At 43.6% G+C, this 21,914-nt stretch overlaps 1 protein-coding gene across 1 annotated transcript; it reads right to left on the minus strand.

Annotated features, from left to right (window-relative positions):
* Positions 1-10,064: 10,064 nt before the first annotated feature.
* Positions 10,065-12,956, minus strand: LOC120669134 (zinc finger MYM-type protein 1-like). The gene is made up of 2 exons (XM_039948937.1): positions 12,657-12,956; positions 10,065-12,572 (listed from the first exon to the last, which is right to left on the minus strand). Exon 2 carries the CDS (start codon positions 11,535-11,537, stop codon positions 10,065-10,067), a length of 1,473 nt encoding a protein of 490 aa, XP_039804871.1. The 5' UTR covers positions 11,538-12,572; positions 12,657-12,956.
* Positions 12,957-21,914: the final 8,958 nt, after the last annotated feature.

Raw genomic sequence — 21,914 nt, forward strand, 5'->3', positions numbered from 1 at the left:
CTTCCTTGCTAAGAGTATAGCTGGCAGGACTTAAGTATTGTCGTCCATTATCTCGCTGTTGTGGATGTAAGGCATCTCGTTCTTCCATACGTTGTAATTCTTGACATGCTTCTACTGTATCTTTTGTCTTTCCGTACACTCCCAAGAATGCTATCAGGTTGACGCAAAAATTCTTCGTGAGGTGCATCACATCAATTGCATGACGAACATCTAAGACTTCCCAATATGGTAGCTCCCAAAATATAGATTTCTTCTTCCACATGGGCGCCATTCCGTTTTCGTTCGGAACAGGTTGGCTACCAGATCCCTTTCCAAAAATAACTTTTAGATCTTTTACCATGTTGAAGACGTCTTTACCACTACGGTGCATCGGTTTTGTTCGGTGGTCCGCTTGGCCTTTGAAATGCTTGCCCTTCTTTCGTACCGCATGCCTGATGGGAAGAAACCGACGATGACCCATGTATACAACCTTCTTACAGTGAGTCAACCATATATTATCGGTATCATCTAAACAGTGTGTGCATACTTTGTATCCCTTGTTCGAATGTCCTGACAAGTTACTAAGAGCAGGCCAGTCATTGATCGTTACGAACAGCAATGCTCGTAGGTTGAAGTTTTCCTGTTTGTATTCATCCCACATCCGTACACCTTCATCGCCCCAGAGCAATAAGAGTTCTTCGACCAATGGTCTTAGGTACACATCAATGTCATTTCCGGGCTGCTTTGGACTCGGGATAAGCACTGGCATCATGATAAACTTTCGTTTCATGCAGAGCCATGGTGGAAGATTGTACAGACAAAGAGTCACATGCCAAGTGCTATGACCACTGCTCATCTCACCAAAAGGATTCATGCCATCCGTCCTCAAACCGAACCTTATGTTTCTCGCATCCAAATCAAATTCAGGGTACGTTCTATCTATTTTTCTCCACTGCGACCCATCAGCGGGGTGTCTCAACATCCAGTCTTTCTTGCGTTCCTCTTTGTGCCATCGCATCAACTTAGCATTATCTTTATTTCTAAACAGACGCTTCAAACGTGGTATTATAGGCGAATACCACATGACCTTCGCAGGAACTCTCTTCCGGGGAGGCTGCCCCTCGACATCTCCAGGATCATCTTTTCTAATCTTGTAATGTAATGCACTGCATACGGGACATGCATCCAAATTCTCGTACTCGCCTCGGTAGAGGATGCAGTCGTTGGGGCATGCATGTATCTTTTGCACTTCTAGTCCTAAAGGGCAAACAAGTTGTTTGGCTTCATACGTTGTGGCAGGCAATTCGTTGTCCTTAGGAAGCATTTTTTTAACAAGTTTGAGTAATTCACCAAATCCCTTGTTGGATACACCATTTGTCGCCTTCCATTGCAGCAACTCCAAGGTGGTGCCAAGTTTCTTCAATCCATTTTGACAATCTGGGTACAACAACTTATGGTGGTCCTCTAACAACTTCTGGAACTTCAACCTCTCCATTTCACTCTCACAGTCTGTCTGCACATTGTGCAATGCCTGCCCCAGATCGTCGCTGGGATCATTTTCTGCTACATCTACTTCGTGCTCTTCCATGGGAATATCATCATCGAATGCACCGATTCCAGCATTCTCGGAAAAATGGTCGTCAAAATCTTCTTCTTCATTGTCTTCCATGGTAACCCCCTGTTTTCCGTGCTTCGTCCAACAAACATACTTTTCCATGAAACCATTTGCGAAAATGTGGCTGTGTAGGATTCTTGAAGATAAGTAATCCTTGTTATTATTGCAATGAACACACGGGCAGCACATAAAACCATTCTGCTTGTTTGCCTCAGCCACAGACAAAAAATAATGCAGGCCATCAATGAATTCTTTCGAACGTCGGTCAGCATTGTACATCCATTGCCGGTCCATCTACATTTTAAATAAATCGATTTGAATTCTTTACACGTATCGAATAAATAAAATATATCAAACCTAAATTAAACTAAATGTAACATAACATGAATAATTAAAAGATATGCAATATCCATCATACATCTTGATTAATTAAAAGGAGTACTTAATCCATTACAGAACTTAACAAAGGAGTACTATACATGAAACTTAAAAATTCGGTCAACAACACATAGGTTTTCAACCGTTCTTGCGTTGGAACGCAGAATGCTCTATGAAAAGCACTAGGTTTTTTGGACCGACGACCTACTCGAGTTGTGCCCTTCTTTCCAGAAGGACAACGATCACCCCCACCAGCGCCACTCCCTCCAGCTGCTGAAGCCATATTTTACTGAAAAATACCTTTATTTTTCACAAAATTATAAATTCTTACCATTACAATGCAAAAATTGTTTACTATTACAATTACAATGATCAGATTAATAACTCTTGCAAATAACAATGAAATCATATAAAAAAGACGAAATGTATCATTAATCCTCAAGAAATCTCTAATTAATTGAAAGAAATCTCTATAACTTCTAATTACTTTGACACCCTTCAGTTCCAAGAGTACACTCTTTTCAATTTCCAGAAACCCTCTAGAAGAAAAATAAACCTTTATTTCTGAAAATGTATATGTCAGTAACCTCAACCCTGCGGTGATGACACTGCCTTTCGGGGGGACACGGTGCGGTACAAGGATGTCACCAATCGGCCAGTCGCAGCACCAACATTTACGATTAATAGGCACAGCACTTGGCACAGGCAGCATGCTCGTTGATATGCTCTCAGTACAACAACGGCCATGCTGACTGCGTCAAATGTTGTCTTCTTATCAATCGGAAGTGCTGGTGATACGACCAACCGATTCGCGACGTGCTTATAGCGCATCGTGTATTCCCGAAAAGTAGTGCCATCACCGTTGGATGGAGATTAACGACGTATACTTGTTTCGAAATAAAGATTTTTTTAGCTTCTAGATGGTTTCAATGTGAGCCTGAATAAATACATCACTAGAGTGTCAAAATAATCCATTCATAATACAAAAAATTCTAATATACTCATTTCATTAATTCATTCATGAATACAAAAATCAACTATCCACAATATGGTCATATATACAAGTACATCACATGAAGTGTCTACACTAATTCTAAAAATTTCTACTATCCACATACTCATCTAAATCTAAAAGAAAATCACACCTACATATGCAATCTAGCTAAATATCCAAGAAATGAGCTATACAAGCTAAGGAAGTAGAGAAAAACAAGCCCCAAACCTTTAGCACCGATGGATGGACGGGGAATCAAAAATCTTCACAAATGTGGTGAAGAAATGAGCAAGAACTCCTCTCTCCCGAGCCAAGAACAGCAAGAAATAAGTGAGCTGAATGGCTCGGGCGGAAGGAGAGGGAAGGGGATAAGAGAGCCAAGGCCTTTTGTCCCGGTTGGTGTCTCCAACCGGGACAAAAGGCCCCTGTCCCCCTTGGCCCGGCTAGCCGTTGGATCCGGGACAAAAACCACCTATTGTCCCGGGCGCAAAGGCTGCCGGGATAAATGGCTTGGAACAAAGGCCTATTCTGTAGTAGTGCGAAATTCCAGTCGGTTTACGTTTTCAGCTAGCATCGGTAACGATAAATTTCATCGATAATCACGATTATCGAGCGGTTTTGTATTCCATGCTCGAGCACCACATTGCCCCATTTGCAGGTGCTTACATATACTATTTTATATATATATATATATATATATATATATATATATATATATATATATATATATATATATATATATATATATATATTCCTAGTTGAAAATTTACATGGGCACCCTTAAGGGCGTCAGGAATGAAAGGCAAAAAAAAAGTTCATGATCGATGTTGATGGAGAACTAAACAATCAGTATAGTTGTGCCCCTGTGCTAAGAATTCTGCATGGGTTTCCTTTACTTCCAGCGAGCAATTATAGTATTAGGTTTTCATAAGGGTTTGCTTGGACCAACTGCAGCTGTTGCATCAAAAAAAACCTGTCATTGCAAACACTCCTGTATGTGTCCTTTAATTCGAGAATACGCAGGACAGCTAGCTATAGGATGGCACAGTACAGTCGCCGTTTCGCGTTTGTACTAGTTGATGCGTGTGAACGCGATGATGATGATGAGCTCCCAGCAATGAAGAGTAGGAAGAGTTGGCTTGATTTTTTTTAGATAATGGAAATAGAACTCGGCTTTGATTTCAGAGAGGCTACAGCCAAAACAAAGTTTGCAGCCCGAAGGACTGCGATCACTCACACATGACTAAGTAAGAAGTTTGCAGCCAGCCAACAGTTTGCTGAAAAATACTTATTAAGAGCAAATCCTATTACTAAACTTCCCACCATGGTTGGTAAAGATCTGCATGACCAGAACCTCCATGGTTCGACACGCCTCTTGTAGCTCCTCTTTGCATTCATCACACCTTTGGAGCAGAGCCCATAGCCTGAGCCAGTGTGTGCCCCGGTAAAGTACCTGCATATAAGTTTTAGATGGTGATCTGTCAAACACCATGTCATTCCTACTAAGCCAGATAGCCCAACATAAAGCAGATGCTCCTGTTAGCAGTTTTCTTTTTAACTTGGTTCCCACACTTCTAAGCCAATTACCAAATAAATGAGTAATACTTTGAGGTGGACTTAAATCAAAGGTATAGTGTACAACCCGCCAAAGGAATTTGGCCACATGACAGTCAAAAAAGATGTGTTGAATAGTTTCATCACTAGAGCAAAAGCAGCATAGTTTGTTACCATTCCAGTTCCTTCTTATTAAATTATCTTTAGTAAGGATAACATCTCTTTTTACGTACCACATAAAAATTTTAATTTTCAGGGGCATCTTTAATTTTCACAGATGTTTGTCAAACTGTACATTACTATTGTTAATAAGTGCATTATACATTGAGCTAACGGTGAACGTACCGGCTTGAGTCAGATTCCAACGGAAGGCATCATTATTATTATTTAACTGAACATGACTAATGCGAGCAACCAAATCATGCCATAAATACAAATTGTGACCTGTCAACGTTCGTCTAAAGGACACATTAAGAGGTACTCGATCGAAGACTGATGCTACCGTTGCATGTTTTTTCCTCACAATATTAAAAAAAGAAGGGTATTGCTATCTAAGTGTATGACTACCTATCCATTTATCTTCCCAAAAACGTATTTGATTGCCATCATTTTACTGAAATGACCCAAAAATCAGGAAGGAATCTTTTACTTTCATGAGACCAGCTCAAAATTGAGAGTCCCTTGGTTTCTTTTGAACTTGAGCAATAGTCTCGTTCTTTAAGTACTTCTTTCTTAATAAGCTCTGCCAAATACCCTCCTCATTAATGAGCTTAAACAACCATTTACTCAACAAGCATCTATTTTGTATATCGAGGTTCTTAATACCTAACCCCCGACTTCTTTAGGTTGACATAAGATATTCCATTTGGCTAATCTATATTTCTTTTTATGTTCTTCTGATTGCCAAAAAAATCTTGACCAATAATAGTCTAGTCTTTCAAGTACCTGTTTCGATACTTCGAAAAAGGATAACATAAACATCGCTAGGCTAGTTAAGACTGGATTTATAAGAACCAAACGTCCACCGACCGACATATGTTTTCCTTTCCAACTACTAAATTTTTTCTCAAACTTTTCCTCCACGATCCGCCAATCTGCATTCCTGAGCTTCCTAAAATGCATTGGTATGCCAAGGTATCTAAAAGGATACATCCCAGATTGACAACCAAACAATTGCGAGTAATGGTGTTCCATCTCCTAAGCTTGTCCAAAACAAAAAATTTCGCTCTTTGTGAAAGTTGATTTTAAGCCCAGATAATTGCTCAAAAGCACATAATATCATTTTCATATTAGTAGCTTTTTCAATATCATGGTCCATAAACAGAATGGTGTCGTCAGCATACTGCAAAATAGACAAGTCACCATCTACGAGATGAGGAACAATCCCAGTAACCAGACCCTCTTCCTTGGCTCGATTTGTTAATATTGCTAACATATCTGCAACAATATTAAACAAAATGGGTGACAGCGGATCTCCTTGTCTCAAACCTTTCAAAGTTTGAAAATTTTGTCCTATCTGGTCATTAATTTTTATGCCCACATGATCCCTTTGAATGAAAGTTTCAATCCATTCACACCATTTTTGTGAGAAACCTTTCATTCGCAATGTTTGTTGGACGAAACTCCACTTTACTTTGTCATATGCTTTCTCAAAATCTATTTTAAAGATGACTGCACTCTTTTTTTTTCCTATGTAGTTCATGAATGGTCTCATATAAAACGACGACCCCCTCCATGATATTCCTACCAGGGAGGAATGCAGTCTGTGTAGGACTAATACCTTTATGTGCCACCAGCGAGATCCTATTAGTGGCCACTTTGGTGAAAATAAAGTTTACATTAAGCAAACATATGGGTCTGTACTGTTGGATTCTAATGGTGTCTTTACACTTTGGTAATAAAATAATTATTCCAAAGTTGAGGCTATAAAGAGGTAGTTCCTGTTTATGAAACATTGCGAACATTGGGAAGAGTTGGCTTGATGGAATGGAAGTGGAAGAAACAACTTGGGCCATCGAATCCGAATCCAACCGTCGTGGACGGCCTACTGGAAGTTGCTTGAGATCAGCCACCTGGATGTGAGCACCTCCCTTTTCTTATAGACACGGCGGCCCGTAGGAGAACACCAACCTGCTGATGGTGATGGGAGTAGGAACTAGAAGCTTGCACACCTGGTAACGAATTCCACGGGGAATCGGGAATCCAGAGATGAGATGAGATGAGAGATTAGTGTGGAAGTGGAACGGAACAGATGCCTGGCTCCCGTTTTCCACGTTGGCTGCCACCGACGGCGAGAGTAGAGTGGCAGGCGATCCCAAACAAGCCTTGTTAAATTAATACTTCACCCGTGCGGGTTGGGGGATCATCCAAGATAGCCAACGGATTCGGCGACCGGAAAGAAGAAGAAAAAAGGTCGCCGGGAGCATACGGTGCCGTTCACATGACATCGTCGGGAATCCGCCGCGCGCAGCGGGAAAGCGCCGCGGCCTTGAAGAAAGGCAGGCTCGGCCGAGAGGGGGGGTCTATTCATCGCTTAAAGCAAAATTCGCTGGATCCATCGCAGAAGAGTTCCGTGGGTCGTCCCGATGCCCGTGTCCCACGTGGGTTATAGTGGGCCGACCCCCTGCGGCCCGATTTCATGTTTCGTTTCAGCCATTCAAATTCCACGAGCTAAACGTTCCACCGTTTTATCGTTTCAGCCATTCCACAGCGAATTCAATAAAAACAGAAATCATGTTTTATTTGATCAAAACATATTCTAGAGGAACGTGAAATTTGAAAAGTAAACTAGGAACACGTGACCAGGTTTAAACATCTTCTAAAAAACATTTGTACCATTAAAAACTTCGAACAATTTGGAATGTTCTGAAACTTTCAATTTATTCCGAAATATTCGGATTTGTTTTCGAGACATTTCAAAAGTGTTTCGGAAAATTTTCAGATTGTTCCGAAAAATTCAGATTTATTTTCGAGACATTGCAGAAGAGTTCCGGAAACATTAAGCTATTTTTTTAAAAGTGTTCCGAAATATTTTGACTTGTTTAGCAGATTATTCCCAAACATTTCAAAAAGTGTTCCCAAACATTCAGATGTTTTCGAAAAAGGTGTTCCCGGAACATTCTGATTTGTTTAGTAGATTGTTCTATTTTCATAATGTTCCGAAACATTTAGATTTGTTTTGTGAAAATTTCAAAAATATTCTGGAAAACTTTCATATTCTTCCGAAACATTCAGATTTGTTTTTGGGACATTTCAAAAGTGTTCCGGAACATTAACACGTTTTCAAAAGTATTCTGAAACATTCTGACTTGTTTATTGTCATGTTTTCTTAATGTTCCAAAACTTTCAATTTATTTCGAAACATGCAGATTTGTTTCGGGACACTTTCAAATTTGGTTTGAAAACATTTCAAAAATTTGTTTTCGGAACATTTCAAAAAGTGTTCCGAAACATAAAGATGTTTTCAAAAGTGTTTCGAAACATTTTGACTTGTTTAGTAGATTGTCTTGTTTTTAGAATGATCTGAAACTTTCAGCTTATTCCGAAACATTCAGATTCATTTTGGAAACATTTCAAAAAATAAAAGTGTTCCCGAACATTCAGATGTAAAGTGTTCCCGGAACATTCCGACTTGTTTAGTAGATTGTTTTGTTTTCATAATATTCCAAAACTTTCAGTATTGTTCTGAAACATTCAGATTTGTTTTTGGAACATTTCAAAAATGTTCTGAAAACATTCATATTTATTTTCAGGACATTTCAAAAGTGTTCTGGAACATAAAGATGTTACTTGTTTAGTAGATTGTTTTGTTTTCAGAATGTTTTGAAACTTTTAGGATTATTCTGAAACATTTTGTTTTTGTTTCGAAACATTCGAGATTATTCCAAAAAAGTTTCAAATTCCTCCAAAACATTCAAATGAGTGTTGTCATTGAAATTATACTGGAACAATTTGGAATGTTTCGAAACTTTTAGTTTATTCCGAAACATTTAGATTTGTTCTGGAAACATTTCAAAAATATTCTGGAAAACTTTCATATTGTTCCGAAACATTCAGATTTGTTTTTGAAACATTTCAAAAGTGTTCCGAAACATTAAGACATTTCTTCAAATGTGTTCGGAAACATTCTAACTTGTTTAGTAGATTGTTCCCAAACATTTGGATGTTTTGGAAAACTTTCAGATTTGTTTTGTGAACATGTAAAAAATGTTCCGGAAAACTTTCAGATTGTTCTGAAACATTTAGATTTGTTTTCGAGACATTTCAAAAGTGTTCCGGAACATTAAGATGTTTTCAAAAGTTTTGTAATGGAAATCAAAGTGTTGTAATGGAAACAAAAATGTTCCCTAAACAAATTTGTTTGGGAACAATTCAAATTCAAAAAGTTCTGTAAAAATGTTCACCAACCAATTCAAATTGTTTAAAAAGGTTCCATAAAATTTCAAATTTGTTTGCGAACAATTCAAAGTGTTCCGAGTAAATGGAGAATCTTTCCAGAAGTGTATAGCACTTTTTAAAATGTTACGAAACATAGAAAATGTTCCTGAACAATTTAGAAGCGTTTAGAAAAATTCAGAGTGGTCCATAGAAATGTTTACCCAAAAAGTTTCAAAAAATATTTGTCAAACAATTCAAATTGTTTAAAAAAGATTAAACGTAAATGTCTCAAACAAGGGAAACTTCTTTCTAAACTTTTTTAGAAGTTTAGAACATTTCTATAAATTCCAAACTATTTGGAATGTTTTGAAATGTTGAAGAAACAATTGGAAAAAGTTGTAATTTTAAGAAACAAAGAGAAATGTTTTGAACTAAGTGAAACAAAATTCTATGTTTGCAAAACAGAAATTAATGTTCAGAAAAAATTTATGAATTGTTTTAGATACTATAGTTTGAACATGCCTAGCTAATCAATCAAATTGAAACTAAGCGATAGGATAGAATGGGCTCATGAAACGAAACAAAACACGCAGCTTGCAGAATATGCCGAAACCATCAGTGGACTCGCATCCTCAGCACTTGAGCTCGGCTTCACTCTAGCCTACACATGTGCAGAGCAGACAAGATGCCTGATGCCTTGGTGCCGGGAAAGTGGCCATGGCAACCTGGACCGGAAGAAGCAAGCAAAGCCCTGCCTACTTTCCGTCGAGGAAGGAATGTGCAGTGGCGCCTCCGGCCGGAGAAGAAACACGCTGCTTGTGATGGGCAAAACCCATCGCTGCTTGTGATGGGCAAAACCCATCACAAGCAAAACCCATCACAAGCAAAAGGAACCAGGGGAAAGGAAACGGGCGAAAGGAAACAAAACAGGCACGCTCAGACAAAATGAAATGAACCTTCGAAGGAGCTCAGAAGCAATCAACAAACAGATTAAGGCAGGGGCGAAGCCAGGATAAAATGCCACCGGGGTCGGCACAAATTTACAAAGTTACAATACAGATTTGGTAAAATATAGTACCATACAAAATCTTAATATCGATAAAATGATATGAGATAAAGGACATTCACATATTGTGACAAATACAAAGTAAGCATTCAGTCCGATGGCTACCTTCTACGGTTACGGTCATCCATCGTGTTAAAGCGGACAATTACATCTTTGATTGGAATTGTGGCTAGAAATCCTTGTTCTACAAAGCATATGATACAATGACTCATAAATTCATCACCAATACGATTTCGCAATATTGTCTTCACAATTTTCATTGCTGAAAAGCATCTCACAACTGATGCAGTGGCAACAGGAAGAACTAGTATTAACCTGAGAAGCTGATAGACCAAAGAAAAAGCAAGATCCTTTTTTGTCCGCACCATCAGCTTAGCAAGTTCAGAAATAGTATACAAATTGGCAAATCTTTCATCAGCTCGCACATTATCAATGTAAATAGGAAGCTCAAGTCCAAAATCCTTCAGTTGTGTTGAATTAAAATCATCGGGGTACGACTTAGCCAACTCCATCAAGCTCTCAACTTTGAAAGCCTCAAAAGAATTTTTGGGACTGAAAGCAGCAATCTGAGTAAGCAGTTTAGAATTCACCTCATTAAAACGGTCACTGAACTCTGCAAGCTGCAAGTCAATAATTGGATTCAAGCAATCATATCTATAATGTTGATAGTTGGTGCGATTGGTCTTTTTTCTTGGATTATGATGATCAATATAGTCCTCCTCCATATCAACCTTAGGAATGTCATGTTCTTCACAAAAGGAGTATATGGCCTCCAATAAAGAGTCCCAGCCATCATCTCTAATTTGCTGAAATTTTTGCTTGATTAACTTCACCTCTAACATGGCCTCTAAGATGTCTTTATCCTTCCTTTGCAATGATAGTGACAAAGAATTTGCATGTCCTAGAATAAGCAGCATTAACTGTAAATGGAACACAAAATCAAAATCTTTGAGATAGTTCAAGAGACCACGAGCTTGACGTCTCTTTGCATCATTTGGACCTTCTTTTTCAACATAATGGAGCACTTCAATAACTTTAGGGTACAAATTGTTAAGGCTCTTGAGGGTTTTATAATGAGAACCCCAACGTGTGTCTCCAGCTCTGTGAAGGGCCTGTTCTTGATTTAATCCAGTTCCACTACTAAGTTGTCCACTTCCTATGGCTTTTTTCACTCTCTCCTGTTGACTTTCTCGAATCATATCTTTACGTTTGCAAGAAGCCCCCGCCACAGTAAGCAATAGGGATACCATGTCAAAGAAATCACTAGAATCATCATTCTTTTTAGCTACTGCAACAATGACTAACTGCAGCTGATGGGCAAAGCAATGGATATAATACGTAGAGCTATTTTCTCTCATGATTAAAGCCCTTAAACCATTAAATTCACCTCTCATGTTGCTGGCTCCATCATAACCTTGTCCTCTAACTTGTTTGAAGCTCAATCCATATTTAGCAAACACATGATCGATGTTAGCTTTAAGACAGGAAGCTGATGTCTCTTTCACATGAACCACATCAATAAGCCTCTCTTTTATTTCCCCGAGCTTATCAACATATCGCAAAATAATAGCCATTTGTTCCTTACCAGAAACATCTGTTGATTCATCTACTAATATGCAAAAGACATCCCCACCAATTTCTTCAATGACAGATTTCACTATGATCTGCAAAAGAAATAATTAATTCATCTATTCACACTTAGAGAGAGAGAGCATATTTTCTGAAACAAAATAATATTGCAAGGTTCTCTTACCTCAGCAAAACACTCTGCAATATCCTTTTGAATTTCAAGAGCTATCATCTTATTGTTTTTTGGAGCCTTACTTATTGCTTCCTTTACCTTGTCATTTCCATCTGCCAAAAGTTGTAACAACTCTCAAAAATTTCCCTTATTTGTGGACTCTTCTGATTCATCATGGCCACGAAAAGCTAAACCTTGATTCAACAAGTATCGGACTGCTTTAATTGAGTCCTCAATCGAATCAAATGCATCTCTTTAGTGAGATTACTTTGCTTGTTCAAAGCAGCACCAATTGATTGGCCAGGCTTCAATAAGTTGTTGCATCTTTTCACAGTTGTGTTATGAAAACTATTACATTTGCCTACATGATCTCGAAGCCTATCAGATTTGTTCCAGCCATCCCAACCAGCTATTACAAATGCATCATTCCCACCTTGGCCCATGTTGCAATCTCTAAACAAGTAGCAATATAAACAAAAGTACTTATCCACCTTTCCACTGTACTCTAGCCAATCATATCTAGTAAACCAATTAGATTGACATCGACGTGGATGACCTGCTATTATTGTCTCTGGAAACTTAAAACCAGGTGGTGGTTTAAAAGGACCCCTTATCAAATACTTTCGGCTTATGTCATCTTGTAGATTTTGGCCTATATAATCTGATATTCTCCTTCTATCTGCTGGATCCTATGGAAGCTCATCAAAATTTACCTCCTGTCGTGAGACCCGTGAAGAAAGATGAGTAAAATGATTGGCGTTTGGTGCAGTGTCATCTCTTCTTGAAGTGCCTCTATCAAGATTCTCATCGTTATCATCAGTTAGGGGCAATTTTCTTTTCAAGAATCGTTCCATTGTGCTTTGATTGCCTAAAAAATTAGTCAGCACAAATAAACATTAAATTAGATACTAAACGCAACACTAAAGTAGTCACTATTATTCAATCTCTTTACCTGGCATCTTGTTGGAACAATGAATGCAGCTATCAAATAAATCTCTTTTCCTGGTTACAAGCAAAAAAAATTCCTCTTTGCTTCTCCTTTAGTCCTTTCTCATCGCATAACTGAACCAGAATCAACAATTATAAAAATCCCTAAGACCCCAACATCTTCAACTCTGCAGCAATTTTTTCACCCGTTTAACAAACAAGGAATCGAATTGTCAATTGAAGTTGAGGAGTTGGGGTTACCTGGTGCCTCTTAGGCTCCAAACATGGTGATGAGATGAGGAGAGGATGCACAAGATGGCAGGGGCTGGCCGCCTGACCGCTAGGTCGACGGGTCGGCACAAGACGGAGAGCCGGAGAGAAGGGAAAGAGTAGATGTCGATCTATTTTTTCCCCAGCGATCATGACCCTGTCTACTGATTGGAGTATGGGCTGGTGGCCTGGTGTGCATCCTGGCTCATGGGCCAAGCAGTGCGCCTTGTAGCTGCCTATGCTGGGCTGTTGGACTGGGCCACCGGGGTCATGCAATTTTTTTACTGGGGTCCAACGTGGTGGAAAAATGCTGGGTACAACTGATGTTTCGTGGATCATCGGGGTTGGCTGACCCCTATGCGAGCACGTAGCTTCGCCACTGGATTAAGGTGACGAGAGGGAGAAATCCGAATCGGCAGAACCCCTCATGAAACCCTAGGAAAGGAACCAGGGGAAAGGAATGAAAGCGACGGCGGAGAAAACGAAGGAAGAAGATGAGAAGACGAGGGAGGCGGCCTTAATATGGGCCGGAAGGATAATTGGGCTTCCAAAGAAAAAATAAAAGAACCAAACGATTGAATCGCGCCTGGTAGCGCGGGATGAATAGCCTTGGCGCGGCCGAGAGACCGGAGAGGGGGGCCTGCTTGGAGTTGCAGGAGAGACTGCAAACCATCAGCGCGTCGCAGAAGGCATATTTACGTTAACGAGCTGCTCATCCCGCCACCGCCGTCTCAGTCTTCAGCAGCTTCCGCTGCCGGATCCGCCCGCAACCAACCACCTCCGATGGCTTCTCGTGCTTTCCCGCCCGGTGTTTGGCCCACCGGTAATCTTCACGTCAGTGGCGGCCGGCGGCTTCCGCCGTCCCCTCAACCCGCCACCGCCGCAAAGCCTTCCTACCACCCCTTCCGCAACTAGTTTGCTGGCATGGGCGTGACTATGGGTGTGTTTAGTTTGCAATAGTTTTTGGGATCGGCTACTGTAGCACTTTCGTTTTGATTTGATAATTAGTGTTCAATCATGAATTAATTAGGCTCAAAAGATTCATCTCATCATTTACAGTTAAACTGTGCAATTAGTTATTTTTTCAAAATACATTTAATTCTCCATACATGTATCAAAAAATTGATGTGACGTGAAATTTTGAAAAATTTTGGAAACTAAACATAGCCTATATTGCGGGGAGACCGGCAGGAACAGGGCAGCTGCGCAGGCAAATCCTGCTTGAGCAGAGGACGGACCGGGCCGTGCTCGGCTGCTCTCTCTCGTCAGCGGGGCCGTCGAGCTTATGGGCTGCAGGGAGCCTCAGCCCATGTTGGATGGGCTGTGGCACAGCGGGCTCTTATGCAGCTGTAAGGCCAAAAGAACGGGCTTTCGCGGGACAGAAACTTATCTTTGTTGGGCCAAAGTATTCCAGCTGCCCAGGTGAAGCGTAATTGCTGGGGCCAATAAGCGGGCCAATAAGACCTGCCTGCTGGCTGGCTGTGGTGAGCCGCATGCAGGGACTTGGGACGGGCTTTCCGCAGGACAAAAGCTTATCTTTGTTAGTTGGGCCAATAAGCGGGCCAACGCTAGGACGTGTCTGCTCGCATACGTACGATACATGCTCACACAAGGCAGGCGTAAGAGCCTCTCCCTCCGATCCAACGGTTGGTCGACCGACACGACGGAAGCGAGCACACTGGAGGCGACACGTGGCGCTAGTTGGCTGATGCTGGACGCCCGTGCCCCCAATGGGATCTCGAAAGCTGTTTCGCCTGCTTCCTAACTCGGCCACACAAGTACGCTAGCTGCTGCACCTGCACGCAGATTCCAGCCCGGTTCCCCTTCCCCCGAGGAGAGGAGAATCTAGCTAGGTCAATGCGCGCGTGCGCGATCTAGATTCCGACGCAAGAATTGTGTGGCGGCAGCATGCAGAGTTGCAGATCGATCTGCTGGGAACACGACGCAAGCCTATCAGTGTAGTAGCTAGCTCGACCCGGAGTCTGCAGAGATGAGGACGGCGTCCGGTTTTATGAATTAAAACGACTCGGCGGAGCCTGACGACGACGGCAGCTGGAGGCGACGGGAGGGAGACCGGAGACCCATGGATCACCACATCGTGGCCACCTGTTCCCCCTCGGGATGCGTGCTCCACGGAGCTGCCGCGCGCGTGCGGTGCGCGCAAGTTGCTCGGCCCGATCGATCGCGGCAATAATATACGTACGTTATACTAGCTATATACTACGTGTAAAGTACTACGAGGGGCGAAGAAGACGACTAGGGCGATCAGCGATCTTATCGTCTCGATCTCGATCGGTGCCATTAATAATTAGCAGAGCTAGCTAGCCATGTGGGCCGAGGGGAGCATGCTGCCCAGTGATGAGTAGTGAGACCGGGCGGTCATCAGCTTCAAGTCAATGATAATTGCCAATGATCGACGAAGTTTTGGCATGAAATGTAGACAGATAAGCTTATGCGAACGAGAGAGAGAGAGAGAGAGAGAGAGAGAGAGAGAGAGAGAGAGAGAGAGAGAGAGAGAGAGAGAGAGAGAGGACTGTGGAAACGTACAGCGAGAAGGTGCACGGTCTCCGCTAGCTCGTGTCCGGAAGTTAGCACATGCATGCAGCAGCACAGTGCGCGCGCGCTCGAGGCCGGCGACAATGCCGCCATGCCGGCGCACGGCGGGGCTCAGCCACAGCGCCGCCTGCTCCGAGCGCACGTACACGTACGTGCCCACCCTGATGCTCGCCTGGTTGCGTCCTGCGCGCTCGCACGGGCGTGGGGCCGTGCCGCACGGCTCGGCCTCAACCGACCGCGCGCGACAACCGATGCGGGAGCCGGCCCGGCCGGACGGGCCGGGGAGCTCGCCGGCGCCACGCTTTGCTGCCGGCCGGCGGCCGCGGCCGGGAGGGGGCCCCCTCGGCCGTGCTGTCTCGCGCGCTACACGTAAACGCAGCCGTGCAGTGCCGTTTGTTAAGTTCGTGCGCGCGCAGCAGCTGCAGCTAGCGGCTAGCGCCCTCAGCACAGGGCCACTGCTGGTCCTCGCCGCCGGCCACTAGCAGCTAGCAGCTACCCGCCGCCAGCCACTTGTTGACGATAACGGGTCACGTCGTCGATCCGGTCCTCCTCTCGCGAGTGTGCTCGCGCGGCCAGGCTCCCAGGCCACGGCGTTCTAAGCAGGTTGACGCGAAATGACATGTCGACGACGATCGAGCAACGCCATGGCGGCAGCAGCCAGCAGAGCTTCTGCGCGCGCGGAGTCGTATTGTACTACCTCCGTCCCAAAATATAAATATTTATTGACTTCTATTGATCATATTTGACTATTCGTCTTATTCAAAAAATTTGAGAAAAAATAAAAATAATTAAGATATACTTCAAATATATACGATAATAAAACATGTCATAACAAAATAAATAATATTTTTATAAATTTTTTGAATAAAATGAATGATCAAACATAATCAACAGAAGTCAACAAATACTTATATTTTGAGACGGAGGTAGTATTAGTGGTCGGCGGCCGGCGGGCCGGCTGTTCAAAGAGTCTCGGAGAGCTGACCAGCGCACGCAGATCGAGCGAGCATGCGGACAGGCCGGCCGGGTGCTGCGACGACGTACACATGCAAGGTGATGCGTTGCACAGGGGCAGACGTACCGGTGATGCCCTAGTCCTAGGACTCCTAGTGGGGGAGAGATGTGGTGGAGGAGAGGCCCACGGTGGTAATAAAGGTAGATCGAGACGAACCCCGCAGCGGCAAGATAGCCGGCCGGCCGGCCGGCGGTGGTCCTCGTGGTGGGGGTGTGCAGTGCAGTGGCTCCATCTTGATTTGGTCAAGCTAGGCCGACGACCATGCTGCTACTACAAGTACAAAAGCTACCAGCAGTGGCCGATCGACACCAGTCATCATGGTCGTCGTCGCTGTAGCTAGGCGTGACGACCGTGTACGAGTTAGTTATTATCTCAGTTATCATGCAGCTAGCTAGTGAGTACAACGTAAAGTCAAGAACCGGCCAACTCGCCACCCTGCACGCAGGTTGCGTACTTGGGTGTGGCCACCATCCCGGACCACGTCATCGACCACCTCGTTCGTCGTCAGGCCCCGGCCAGTCTCGATATGCACACCACTCCTTCGTTCTGCACGATGCAATGCGATCGCTCGCAATGATCCACTGAAAGCATCTGCGGCGCGTACGTCATGTATGTTTATACTCTCACTCGATCGCTACTATCAGGATCTACAAAAAAGAACGGTAGTAACGGCTCATGTATATCCCCGAGCCATGACTCTCGAGACTATCAATGGCTTATCTCAAAGCAGCTAGGAAGGAATAAAACCATACCGCGCCACGTCATCAATATCCCGGTAACTTAATTAGGATAGTCTGACAAGTTTATTTATGTGAGAACCGCCCAATTTAATACTATTTTAAACAAACCGCCAGTCATTATCATCCAGATGAGAGTTAACACGTGTTTGCCAGAGAGTGTGCCACGTGTTACCCCACATCTAGAAACATGAATAACCGACATGTCGTTCGCCCAAAATAATATTAAATCCGGTAGTCCCGGTATATGCTCAAATATACGCCCAGAATCAGCATATGCACATACCGTTTACAATCGAATACATCGGCAATAATCCACAAAGAGCAGTTTTACATTACCAGAGTTCGAAACTCAATATTACAAGTTCAACATAGGAAGGTTCAAACTAACCTCCGTTACAAGCCTTGGGCTCACGAAAGCCATATTATACCAAAAACTTAAAGTTTATTATATTTACATGCTTTCATGGAGTTCTGCTGCGCTAGAAATACTAAAAGATAATGGTGACTTGCTCAAGAACACCATCACAGTCTCAACGACCTACTCCTCCCCCCGCACTTGGATCGGCGGGGTAGAAGTGACCGAACACCACTTCTGGTTCACCTGCAACTAGGTTTAGAAACAACATGAGTACAAAGGTACTCCGCAAGACTTACGCGATTAAATAAACAAGGATCATGCAAAGGCTCAAGTAAAGACTTTAGGGTTAAGTGATTATTGCATAAGCATGAACTGTCTAGACTATCACCTAGCAAACTTAATTAATCTTGCCCAACCCCAAATAATTTTAGTTGATTAAGAGAGTAACATAACATACAATAGATCATCGATAAGACATGACTTCAAAGCCAACAATACCGAAACTCTCTATGAAGATTTCGACGAACCAAGAGCTTGCTCATATCTGAGAGCGCAGCAATTCGAATTGATTATAACCTTGCAAGGGTGTACTACTTTACCCACACGACGCGAGGACCATGCGACTCACCCCAGCCGATCACGCCGGGAAAGGGGGTACTCACGTCAACCGTTCCCAACAAGGCTTAATCATTGAGGGTACGCCCAGCTTGCGCGTGGAGACTTAGTTCCGCCGGGGACATCTCTAAACTTTTCTACACATAGGTCCACCCGGGGACACACTAAGCCTCCCTGCATAGCCCTTGGCCACGTATCTGGGACCGGGCCCAAATGATCAAGTCAAAAAAGGTAATTGGCTCATCCGTACCATTATATTGGATATGTGGTAGCACGGAAAGGTGCTCAAGGCTGATGGCATCCACTCGGTCCTTAATCGATCCAAGCGGACTATGCCCATGTGACTTCATTCTCTAGGCCCTACCATTCCACTCGAATCTCGGTACTACCACTTCAATAACCACCAAACCAGACCAGTGCGATCAAGAGTAACCGGTAAATGTGCTACTCCAGCTGTTCTTTCTAGTAAGCCAGTTGAGTATTCTAAGCAGAGCTAAGAATCTAGTCAAATTAAGTTATTAACTGACTAACATGTGGCAAGGACATGCTTAGCTGCTTGCCTTGGTTAGCTTCAGGCTCAACCACAATCTGGACTCTGGGTTCAGGCTCAACGGACTCGGTGGGCTCCACAAGTTCGTTCTCCGACGGTTCAGTCACTATAATGCATGAATGAGATGCCAGAATTAGCATGATGCCATGATCGTGCAAGAAATGCTATGCATGAAATGATGCGTATGCGATAGTATGATGCAGTGACATGAAAAAGACATGCTATGAATGAAACATGGATAAAACACTATGCAAAGGCACAAGAACGCACCACATGCGATTATAACACACAACACTAATGCATAATGATTCCAAAGTCAAGGTGTCGCACAAGCTGCCCCGTCGTGCAAGCGTGCAAGTGAAATTAAAGAACAAATCCCACTACAGCAGGGAAAGAAAGGAGACGCCGCTGCCGCCGCTTGCGGCCCCCGTTCCCTCGCCTCCGGCCTCGCTGCCGGTGGTGACGAGGAACGGGGGTCCATCTCTTCAACAGATCGCCTGTCTTCGTAGGGGTTTAGTCGAGTCCACCTAGGTCTAGGGTTTGCTTGCCGTCGATGTTCGGCGGTGGAGTTAGGTTTTGCTAGAGGAGTGTGGCTCCTCTGCGGCTTACTTTTCCTGGCGACGCCGGCGATGCGGAAGCGACGGCGGCGCAGCGGAATAATTTCTCCCAGCCTCTTCTGTTCTCCGATGGCGATCTACTCCGACGTCAACGGAGAGGCTGGGGAGACCTGTCTAGGAGTCGAGGGCCGGCGCATCGTCGTCTTCTTCAGGTGATGATGTTGTTGACCCTGTTAATCTCGAGGAAGATGATCTTTGGTGAAAATCTGAGCTTTGCTCGGGTTGCCGGCGGTGGAATCGAAGGATGCGTCGTGGATACGAGAGTTGGCCGATGCGTTTGGGAGGCAGTGTACTCGGCTGATTCGCCTAGAAGTAAGCCCTCCTCTGCGGCCTCCACCTTGTGGAGTTTGGCTCTGGTGTCCGACGACGATTGGGAAGCGGCTTCGGCGGCGGTGACGAACGGATCTTTGAAGACTTCGAGGAAGATGAACAGGAGTTTTGAACTTCTTTGTAATTTTCCTTTTCTTTGGGGTCCTGTTTGTGAAAGGGCCGGTGTAATGCGCTAAGATCAATATATTTTCCTTCTAAAAAACGATTCCAAAGTCAAGATAAGGATTAAGAAACATGGCTTACACAACAAGCATAAATCATGGAATAAATTGAGCATGCAGAGGACATTACAAGGAACTCATGAAAATTGGATTTGCATCAAAAGTATTTTCCTAGAATTAACTGTTAATGTTACAAATTTCAGCTATCCTATACAAGTAAATTCAGAAAAGGCATGTAAACTTAACTTAACAAATCTAGGAAAATTACCACAGAAGCTAGACAACAAAACAAAGCTAACAAAATTAGTTTCACCATTTTATCATTTTTCTGCGAAGAGTTATACAATAGACAACATTTCAGACACCAAGCATGAAAACACACTAAAACATTAACAAACACTAGGGAAACATATGAGCAAGTTGCACCACTGGAAACTACACTTCACAAGGAGTCTAGAAAAATTTGGTTTGACACTTTTAGAGCAGCACACAAATAACTAAGCATTTAAATCATGTTTGCAACAATAAATCATAAATAAATCTACAGAACGATAACATGCAAAATAATATTTTTCATGGGTAGATATAATGCACAGGAATCCAATAAAATAAGTTTTACATTTTTCGGAGATTTATATGAATTTTACAAGTTCACTGCACCACAAAAAGAATCCTAAACGCTAGATCCACCCACAGCCGGCCAGCCCAGAGGCTGACAGGCGGACCCATGGGCCAGTGACCCACCCAGGCCGGGTCAAGGCAAGGCTGGGGCCTTGACCCGTGCGTGGGCGCGGCCACGGTGCCAAGCGGGGGCGCGGCGCACGCGGCGACGGCGCGGTGAGGCGAGGCGGGTGAGGGGCAGGGGGCGCGCACAGCGTGTCCCATGCGACGGAGAGTCTCACCGGCGGCGGCACGGGCGGAGAGGAGCAACGACGGGGCGGCGCGACGACGAACGGCGGCGGCGGGCGGAGGGGTACGACAGCGGCCCTGCACAGCGAGGGGGAAGGCCGGGTGAGGCTCGGAATCGGCAGAGGAGGGTGGGGAGAAGGTCCCTGTGCGAGGAATCGAGCCACGGCTCACCAGAGGCGATGAATCGACGGTGACGGTGGAGCTCGGGGGTGGCGGCAATGGAGGAAGGGGCTAAGGTTTGGAGGAAAAGGGGCCAGGCGCTCCAAATGGACGAGGAGAGGGCGAGCGGCACTGCTGGAGAAAGGCACATCAGTGCCGGTCACAGGACGGCTTAGTGCCGGTCCCTGTGGCCGGCACTAAATGGCCGGCACTAACGTGACAGACGTTAGTGCCGGCTACTCTGACCGGCACTAACGTGCGTATGTTAGTGCCGGTCCGTAATACCAGCCGGCACTAACATGCCCGAACCCGCCTGAGTCCTGACAGCAAGGTTAGTGCCGGCTGGTATAACTAGCCGGCACTAAATGTTTTTTCTTCTTTATGTTTCTTTTCTTTTCGTTTTTATACGTATGGCTATGCGTATTTCTACCGTATGGGACTACATAGTCGTACTATTTGCATTGCACAGTATTATTAGAATAACATATTACACTAATATTATATATATATATATATATATTTGTCATGTATGGAACACTTAGGAGTTCAAAAGTACATGAGATATTACAAATTATTAAGCACATCAACTATAGTAACGTATCAGCTTCCTCGTCGTCGGATCTTCTTGGGCGACGCTTATACGGAGATCGCCATGAAATTCGCCCTTAGGATTTATGACTTCATCGAGTAGAAATCCGCATATAGCTTCTTGAATTGCCCTGATCCGAGCGATTTCAATGAGTTCTTCTTTCATTCGCCAACGCTGTCACATTTTTCAATAAAAACATGAGAATAAAAAATAATGAATTAAAATAATCAGCAGATGTGATTGTGCTCACGTACATTGAATGCCTCCACTGTCATTTGCCCTTTTTCACTTGCAAAAGAGTTGATCCACTCGCATATGTAGTATCCACATAAGTTGTTTCCTTGTCCCTGTCTCCAACACTATGAACAAATGTTAGTTACGATATAGAATTTTTCTGATGTTTATTGCGAATGA

Source organism: Panicum virgatum, chromosome 4N, assembly GCF_016808335.1.
Source record: "Panicum virgatum strain AP13 chromosome 4N, P.virgatum_v5, whole genome shotgun sequence".
NCBI classification, from domain to species: Eukaryota; Viridiplantae; Streptophyta; class Magnoliopsida; order Poales; family Poaceae; genus Panicum; species Panicum virgatum.

Bases quoted from the DNA above. Each gene is read 5' to 3' on its own strand.
- LOC120669134 (XM_039948937.1), bottom strand. From the start codon at position 11,537: ATGGCTATTATTTTGCGATATGTTGATAAGCTCGGGGAAATAAAAGAG.